The 9,630-nt window shown below is 36.3% G+C and overlaps 1 protein-coding gene across 3 annotated transcripts; it reads right to left on the reverse strand.

Annotated features, from left to right (window-relative positions):
- Positions 1-355: 355 nt before the first annotated feature.
- LOC137940419 (uncharacterized) lies at positions 356-9,359 on the reverse strand. Of its 3 annotated transcripts, none has more exons than XM_068785474.1 (5): positions 9,254-9,359; positions 5,588-5,683; positions 2,836-4,621; positions 1,434-2,527; positions 356-1,360 (listed from the first exon to the last, which is right to left on the reverse strand). In XM_068785474.1, the coding sequence occupies exons 2-5, from the start codon at positions 5,620-5,622 to the stop codon at positions 361-363; spliced, it is 3,915 nt and encodes a 1,304-aa protein (XP_068641575.1). In that variant the 5' UTR covers positions 5,623-5,683; positions 9,254-9,359; the 3' UTR covers positions 356-360. The 3 variants fall into 3 exon arrangements, with proteins under 3 accessions (XP_068641575.1, XP_068641577.1, XP_068641576.1); XM_068785476.1 differs by having other exon boundaries at positions 9,139-9,359; XM_068785475.1 differs by lacking the exon at positions 9,254-9,359 and having other exon boundaries at positions 5,588-7,652.
- Positions 9,360-9,630: the final 271 nt, after the last annotated feature.

Below are 9,630 nucleotides of genomic sequence, written 5' to 3' on the forward strand. Positions count from 1 at the left end.
TGCTACTCTCAGGCCAGTTGGAGATTCGATCAGGAATTTGCTCAAATCGATCAGCGAGTTGCCACATCTAATATTGTTTGGGCTCGTTTCGCTTGTGAAGCCAAATCTTTATCTCTAATAAAATTTGAACTTGTTAAAAACAAGTAAGGATTTCATTTCCTAACTTTTTTAAATATTTCCTTCTTTCCTATCTAATATTAGGATTTCTGTTCCCATTTGAAATAAATTGAGCATATTACGTATTACAGGTTATTAAGTATTTTGTTATTAGTATTTTTTTGGTTTCTTAAGGTGTCGTATTTTGTTTTTAAATCGAAGAGACCACTTGATTAACTGGAGGTAGCTAGAAATAGTCTGCACCTAATTGCTCATTTGATTAAGACAATTTGCATCATAAATTGGCAGATTAGGAACAGGTGATACAGACCTTTTGGATGCTTTATTTGTAAGGCTCTGTGGGCCCCTAGCAAAGAAGCTTTTAGATTCACCTTCAACTGCATCAGACACATATGTAGAGGCTGCTGTTGACTTACCCAGCAGATGAAACTCCGAGAAGTGGTTGCCCCATATATCATAGGTAAATTCTTCCTGAGCCCCAACTTTTTCTTCCTTTGCAATCATTTTATCTTGACAGATTTTAGAACCTGGAGCCCTTGCATGAGGAGCAATAGGAGAAGTTGAAGCCAAAAACTGTGCACCGGGCTCACTGCGACCAGCACCGGGAAATGTAGCAGAAGGCAACAAAACAGGCCTGCCCACAGGTCTATGCAGTACCGATAAGTTCACAGCTGGAAGCAACCAATTATTATCACAGCAGACCACAGAAACCTTTGATTCTAATTTTGCATTAGAGTCAGCTTCTACCAGAAGATCCTTGTCCCCATCTTCATCTACTCTGGAAGAAGGGTGCTCCCTGGAATGCCCGGCAGATCGATCAAAATCAGGAGATAGAGGAGTTCTTTTAGGTGTGAAAGACATTATAGGGGACAAAGGGGAGGAAGGCGTTGAATTCCCACTTTGACTGCTAGAGACATCAAATTTTCCAGTGAGTCCAGAACCTCCAGCAGCCCTTCTTTTCCGTCTTCTTCCTCTCTCTCCCCCAGTTCTGACTGTAAGATTACCAGCATGATGCGCTTCTGATAAAACATAACTCTCCCCCATTGCTTTGAGCGGCACTTTTGAATGGGGTGGAGATAAAACAGCTGTCTTAGAATTCTCGGAGCAAGAGAATATTTTTGATTCCATCTCTTGCTTCTGTTTGACATTCTGATGAGTAGCTTCAAGTTCTTGAGTGCTATTTAGACGATCAGCATATTTTGGAACAAAGCCCATGCCTGGGTCATGCATTTCCTTAACTGACCTGGACATTTGACAATGTTATTCAATGGCTCATAAGAAAAGAAACAGTTAAAATTTAAAGAGAGATAGGCAACCTGGAATTTCTTTGGTTTCTATGCAGATGTGCTTGCTTTCCAATTGTCTGAACAGAAGCCATGTAATTCTTATCACTCTTGAAGAAGACATACTGGCTTTCTGAATTCAGAAATTGGGGAAGAACACAACAAAACAGTGAAAGGGTCACAGAAGCAGCAACCATGACTATTACAAATACTTTCTTCAGAAGCATCAAAAGAAAAAATTTCCTGCAGAGGTTAAGAACTTTAAGAGGAAAATGGGCTTTCATTGGAACCACAATAATTCCACTAGACATTCTCAGTTCAAGCTCTCTGTGGACCACTGAAGTGGAGAAATCTGTCTGATATGATATTTGAAGCCTCCTTGACTCACCTGGAGCAAGAGCGAAGGCTTTGCATGTGTGTACCATAAACCCATCAGAGGCACAGTCTATCCCTGAAACTTCAATCCTTCTGATCTCGAATGGCAAGTCCCCAGTATTTCTAGCAAGTAGTTCTTTTGATAAAGGCCGGGAACATGCCGCATCTGTCGTTTCTGTGTGAAAAAACAGCTGTGGTGGGGATGAATTTAATGGGGCTGGCACATTGAGATTAAATTCTAGATTCTTCACAGGTTGAGAACCCTCCAGAAGGACCAAGGACAGAACTCCACCAGTCCCACGTAGGTGCAGCCATTCTACACCAGAAAGATTGTTTCTTATGAGTACACTGCTTCTCCACTCACAACGATTCAATGGACGAAAGATGATTGGACCAAGTGCAACTTTTCCATGTGGATGGACATAGGCCTCCAAAGTTCCAGATTCAGATAGAGAGAATCCTTCGGTGAAATTCATGGAATAATTGGATATCAAATCACTGACCAGGAAATGGTCTAATAATTCGCCAGAATCTTTGCATTCATCTACAACAGCAGCAGAGTTTAAAACAAGCTGCATTATAACTGGGTATTGGCTTGGGTTCTTCACTGTTATCCATTTAGAAAAGGTGGTCCCAATCTCAACAGTTGGGAAAAGTACTTCTTGGTCATCAAGCACAGATTTGCCACTGATAGTGCCTTGAGATTGCCAGTTCCTTAGCATCAACCCATCTTCTTCAACAGCCTCAGGTACCTTCAATAAAAAAAAAATTAAATTAAAAAAAAAAAAATTGGCATGAAAATTTAATATGAGCAAAAACATAAAGACAAAAGAAGAGTTTCTATATAGAAGGTAAGAAAATTTAAAACCTATCCTATCTACTGATGCCAACTTGCTCGAAAGAATAAAAGAAAAAAGAAAATTTATTAACATCAAAAAGCCAGTTGCTGTAGGAAAGTACTGAAAATAATTAGTAAGAGGTAGGATCTTCAAAAATAACGACTGAGGGGAACCTATTAAACCATTAAAATATTGACCTTAATTTTAAATTAAGTACACACCTTTATTGGTGCTGATGTCTGGCTTGTGTTGTGTACAGATCCACTTATTGAAATGCCAGAGGTCACTTTATCCTCTTCGTTGAGACGACCAGTAGATGGACTCGCAGACAAACCAGAGTGATCTCTCAAACAAGATTCTGCCAATAACCTCTGGCAAGAAATCTCATTCTGGGGATCATAGGAATCATTTGTTAGAATCAGCAGCTTACAGCTTGAACTTATTTTAGGAATTTCCAGGGGCAGGTCCTGTGAGCCTCCAGCAGAATTGTAAGAGATAATAGCAATGTGAGTGCTAGTCCCAGGAAAGAGTAATAACCCTTCCATGTACTTGATTTCAAAAACTTTCATGCCGTCTGTAACTTCACTAACTGCAACCAACCTTAAAAGATATGAAGCATCATTTCTTAAGGAAAGGGTAAAAACTGTCGGTTTCTCACTGTTACATGCCACGAAAGAGTCAAGAAGCACAGAAACTGAACCTGTAAGAGAATTATAAGCCACCTTATCATGCAACTCTGCTTCAAGAGGTACTAACACTGTATCACTCCATTCTTGTGAAATTGGGCTCTGTAAATGTATGCAGAAAGCACCAACAATTTTACCTTCCATCTGGGGAAAAATATCTACTTCCATAATGGGTTGGTTTTCATTAGGGGCCACTTCCCACTTCTTAAATGGTCTCATCCCAATCAAAGGTAATCCTTGTTGATCACTCTTCACAGTTAACCATTCCTCCAGTGTAGGAGAAGAACCACCTTCATCTGGAGCATGAGAGGCAACTATTCTGCAAACAGCATGAACAAGGTGGGAAATACTTTCATCTGAAATGCCAATCCAAGCTTGAAATTCCGCCACATTTATCACATCATCAAAATGGTTGTACAAAGATAAAATTTTCTTCATCCTTCTGTCAGAAGACACACTGAGACCCACCAGAGATTCTTTCTCACATGGAGACTCAATAGCTAAGCCTTTCGCACGAACCACAAAACCCCCAGAACTTGTCTGCAATACCAGATGAGCTGAAGACAAACCCACCCACTTTGGTGAGAAGACAAAAGGAATAGAGGCAGACTCACCTGGTCCCAAAGAAATTTCATTGAAATTGTACGTATAGAACTGTGGGTCTGTACTTGATGGTTCATAAACATGTAAAATACTGTCATTGCATCTGTTAGACACAGTCAATAATGCTAAAGAAGGGACATATAAATGACTTGGGCCCCAATCTAATAAAGGTGGGTTTATTGAGACATGCGGGGATGGTTGACTTGGGTCCAAGTCAACCATCTCAGAATTGTCAGGACTCGTTCCTCTGCAAGCAGTAAGTCTATCCAAATTAACATTTGTTGTTCTATCCAATTGATCATGATGTTCCCTTTCAATGCTCAAAGAGCATGAAATAGACCTCCCATCCAACAGAACAAAAGTTGTTTGATTCGAAGACCAACCGAAGTTGTTTTCTCTGATATTATGGAGAATTGACCACTTGGGAGATACAGAATCTTCTTCATTAACAAAATCAGGTAAAGTTGATGGAAAGAAAAAGGATTTAGAACTGGAATAGATATAATTCAGGCTAGAGTGTCTCGGTGCTCTTGGGCTAATGCCTTGAATCAGTAAAGTAGTGGAAGCTGCACTATCAACTAGAGAGGATCTGCAGACGTCATGACCCCAAGGGTCCTGCATCCCATTCTTCATGGCACATGACCCACCAAAGACCAAAGATAGTAGCATGCATAGAACCAGGATTATGTGAAACTGTTTCAATGCCCACAAGCATTTCCTGGAAAGAGTAAAGATATAATGAGCAGACTAGATATAGCACCAATCAATTAAATTTAATTTGCAATACAGTCAATAATGGAACTTTAATAGAGCAAGCATTTGGAATGTGAATATGCTCATGAAAAACAGTGCTCACATCCAAGGTTGATGTGTGATGTAGCAGACAGTCCAACATGTGGTAGGGCTGGCAAAAAGCCTATCTCATCTTCTGATATGACGTATATAATTGATTGGATGAGAATACTGAGCCGACCTGAGCCAACATTGTACTCTCTTTTTGTCCTCTTTTGCAATAAAAAAAGATGCTTTAGAATAGATACCTCTCTTATACAGCACAGATTGGTTAAGATCCAAAAGTTATTTCAGAGAACCTTACGATTCATCATGAGAAAAAGGAAAAAGGTCAAAAAGTGAACCATCCTTAAATGTTCAATGGCTACAGTGGCTTTCTAAAGCAGTCCTAAAAATAAGGTCATCTGCATCTAAAAGCCAAAACATCCAACCTGAAAATCATCTGGAATCTAAAACTTTTGACAAAGACATGCGTTTTGCTCATATCAATAGGTGCCAGTATTTTTATTTCATCTCATGTACTGTGGCAGAGGTCTCCTGCTTCCTGTATTTGCATTCCTATTAATAAAATATAATCATGTTCTTTTATTTTTGAAAGTTTAGGGGGAATTTACATAAATTATGATGATCAAAATAACTAGGGTTAATTTCCCTTTAATATTATCTTCGGAGTGTTAGTCTGTCCGAATGATCTTACTCTATACAATGGTTTGCTTTTCTTTATTGTCTACATGTTTCACATTTGACCTCAGCCAAGTAAAAGACTTGATGCTCAGGAAAAAAATTAGTTACCAGCAACCAATTCACTTTGTCAATCTTAAATTAGATTTCCTTTATATCTAAGCAACAAATATGTTTGATAGAAGCTAAATCAAAATAGAAGCCAACTTACTGGTTTAGCAGACATAGTAATAAGATCTTCTCCATGAGTCTTCAGTATTTTAGAAGGTGCCCTCATCCTAAAGGCCTTGACCTCTTTCAACAACATCTGAAGAAAATGTGAATAAGACCTTAGAAAATTTCTATTTAAAAAAAAAAAAGATAGACACAGGTCTTAGTAGAGCTGGCCAGTCACCATAAATGTTTATGTGATTGGCTTTAAAAATAGCTCAAAGTAACCAATAAGTACCCCTTAGGAAACCTCATATGCAATTTTTTTATGCATCATGCTTAAAATGGATTTTTTTTTCTTTTCCGTTTTTTTTTTTAGTAATGGTATGTTCATTAAGCAAGAAGGCTAATTTCATCCATCTTAATTTTAAAATGCTAAATCTTCTGTTTTCATTAAAACTAAGAAAATATGACTAGAACTTGGATAATTTCTATAAAAAAAACACATAGACATAGGTATCAGCAGAACTGGCCAGTCATCACAAATGTTTATCTGATTGGCTCTAACATGCTTAAAATGGAAGTTTTTTTTTTTTTTTTTTTTTTTTTTGGTAATGGTAAGTTCATTACGCAAGAAGGTTATCTGATTGGCTTTAACATGCTTAAAATGGAAGTTTTTTTCTTTTTTTTTTTTTTTTGGTAATGGTAATTCATTAAGCAAGAAGGCTAATTTCATCCATATTTAAGTTAAAAAATGCTAAACTTTCTGTTTCCGTTAAAAATATACTCTGTTAATTTTAGCACAATGTATAATTTATCCCCCAATATATACTTTTGTAAAACAAAGCCCGTTAGGCTCGCTTTTATTATAAGAAGTTTGATATATCGATGTTATGCACTTGCAGTGCCGCGCAAATATGGATTCATAGGAAGTATCAAAGTGAAAAACATTTTCCTCTTTCATTTAGAAAAATGTTTTCTTTTAAAATTTCTTTTCCCAATGGAGGAAGAGGAAATAAAATCGTTAAAAAAAATGATGCTAAGTGAAAGAAGAAAAGAAATGAAAATTAATGACTTCTTAATAAAAGAGGGATAAATTTCCAAAAAGAAAATTGTAAAGTGCATAACAGTAAAATTGCAAAACAAAAAGGAATATAAAAATACTGACACCATAAATAGATAAGGAAAAATTTTAAATTGATTCACAGACTTAAAAAATTTTCTCCTTCAGGAGCCTATATATCCAGCCTTTTCTTGTACCTTTTTCTTAATATGCTATAATCTTTCTCGTTGTTTTTGGAAAAAAAAATTATGAGCTTAACAATTCTGGAGCCATAACAGGTTAGTTTAAGCCTTGTTGTTTATATGACTGAGCATAATGCTAGAAAAATATTAAGAGTTTTTAACAAAATGCTGCATAATCACAATAGAGAAAAGCAAGATAAAATGTCAGGTAATGAAGCAGCAACAGAAATCATATTATCAATCAATAAACATTTAAGAAAATTCAGGGGCGATTCATAAAATATCAGGTGAAGAAGCATCAATAGAAATCATCTTATCAATCAATAAACTCAAGGAAAATCCGGGAAGATTGATAACATGGCAGAAGGAATTAATCATCATGAGATGAAAAAGAAAGGAAAAGGAGCAAGTAAAACACAACCACACAATATAGCTTTCTGAACAGATATAAATGGCAAAAGTTAAAAAAAAAAAAAAGAGAAAAGTATAAGATAATGACGCAAGTTACACATATATGAAAAAATAATTAAAAAAACTGTACAGGAAGAACATTCTCTTCATTCTTCGCATTCCACGAGAGAAAAACAGTGTAAAAATGTAAACCTACTAAGATTCTCAACATCACAAAACCACCACGAAAATCTCACGGTTGAAGCATAAAAATAGCACATACCAGTGAAGTTTCAATAATAAGATCTCAACAGAAAGATTCAAACAATGGACATAAAAATACAAAAAAAGTTCAATAAAATCCAGGAGATTAGTGAAACTATACATGTATTATGACAGCACGCACCTCGTGCTGCTGACAATGTCTCAAATGACCTAGCTAAGCAGGGACTCTCGTTGCCTACCCTACTTGTAGGAGAGTCCCATCTTTCTATTCCCAGTTGAAACTTGTTCCCTTTATGGTACTCTTATATCTTCTTTATTCAATTAATGAATTACACCATAAGTTCCAAAAAAAAAAAAAAAAAAACATAAACACCAATGCAATATCTAACTAATTTGAACAAAATCATCAATTTGTATAATGTCATAGATAAAAGTACTCCATATAATATTCTATCTGAAAACAAACTTGAACCAAATTATCAGCTTGCATAATGTCATAGATGAAAGTACTCCATATGATATTTTTTATGTTGAAATCAAAACTTCATGAACAACCAATATCAATCACAAAATGAAATAAAAACCAGGTGCACATCTATATGTAATGTGAAGAAGTATATGCACAGATGGACTTCAAAAATAAATTCCCCACATTGCTATGTTATATAAACACAGAATTAGTTATCATAAAGAAACATGTGCCCTTTGATTGGAATTTTTGGTTGTCAAGCACAATGCACCTAACAGGCCCAAAAGGTAGATGAATAAGGATGAATACTGTGACCACATGCACCTAGCTCTAATCAAATTGACATGAGATCAAATCACATATGAGGACCATGTAAATCCTGTGAATCCATGGAAAGTCCAACATATACCATGTATTTACATATGTAACAAAACCATTTACTCAAGAACCCAAAAAAAAAAAAAAAATCTTCATGCTGGCCAGACATCCACTTGGCTAGAACAAAAAGAAAAATCCACATATACATAGACTAAAGATGAACACAAGGCAATAGATAATAAATAACACGATCATACCAATAGAAGACATTTTCTCACTTCATACATGCTAAAGTTCATCTCAATAAATGTTCCATAACCCCAACAATAAAGATGTTGTTAGAAACTAAAATCACCAACACCCATAAAAGAATAGTTTAGCAACTTGAGATGTCATCAAAGTGGCCAAATGCTTGAGCTTTAACTTTATTCAACATATCGTAATGAAAAACGGAAAAAATCTACCATTCACTTTGTGTGAACAGAACAGAGAACTGCAGACACGAAGACATGTTACAAAAAAAAAAAAAAAAAAAAATCTTTCTTTTCAATTGCCAGCGATAGATAATGCCTTTTGAGCTAAACTAGTACCAGATGTGAGCGCCGAAAATAGAGCATACTATTCAGAAACCATTCATCATCTGTTCTAACATTGGGAAACTAAACAGTCGTCCAACATTGTAATCGGTCCATGATAATCATGGAATGGAAAAACAGAAAGCCACGTAGGAATAAAACATAAAGAAAGAAAAATAAAAATAAAAAACAAAAACTCAAGACACTCAGTTGAGTCCTCCGTTTTCTGATATAACACAGTAAAAGCATCATGTTTCGCTACAACAGCCATAAGAAAACAGAGTTCAGAAGAAACGGAAGCAAACTACAGAAAAAGAGAACACAAACCAAAACAAATAAACAGTTCAACAAAAAGGACCAGTAACGACGCAATACAGGGACAAAGATTACAGAGGAAATCAAAGGAACAGCTAGCATCCACAGGAAACCCGGAAACCAAAATGAGCTCAGGAACGTACAAAACCAGATAAAAGCGAGTAACCCAAGGAAAGAAAAACAGATATACCAACAGAAGACTAGAAGCTCGTGAATCCACTCTTTCATCATCAGAACCAACTAACAATCCGGTTAGACGATTAGGGTTTCAGCGATTCAGGCCCAAAATAGCCGCAAAAAAGGTAACACCTGGAGCAACCTCAACGCCACTGACCATGGAGATACGAGCAGAGCTTTTCTATGCTCCCCCTGTGACCAACTTATCCCTGAATCTTTATCTCGAATTACACCAAACCGCACTCGGAACCAACGAACAAAATTGGATAAATCAGTAACTTCCACTTTTCTTTTAATTTTCTGTCCTAAACTTAGACAAATGGAGATTTATATAATAAATGAGATGACGAAATTAGGTCACTGTAGCAATCGGGGAGTGAGACGACTTTA

The sequence above is a fragment of the Aristolochia californica genome, unplaced genomic scaffold (assembly GCF_029961685.1).
Source record: "Aristolochia californica isolate CCGP_79_NKW_82.1479 unplaced genomic scaffold, dmAriCali1.0.hap1 SCAF_9, whole genome shotgun sequence".
Lineage (NCBI taxonomy): Eukaryota > Viridiplantae > Streptophyta > Magnoliopsida > Piperales > Aristolochiaceae > Aristolochia > Aristolochia californica.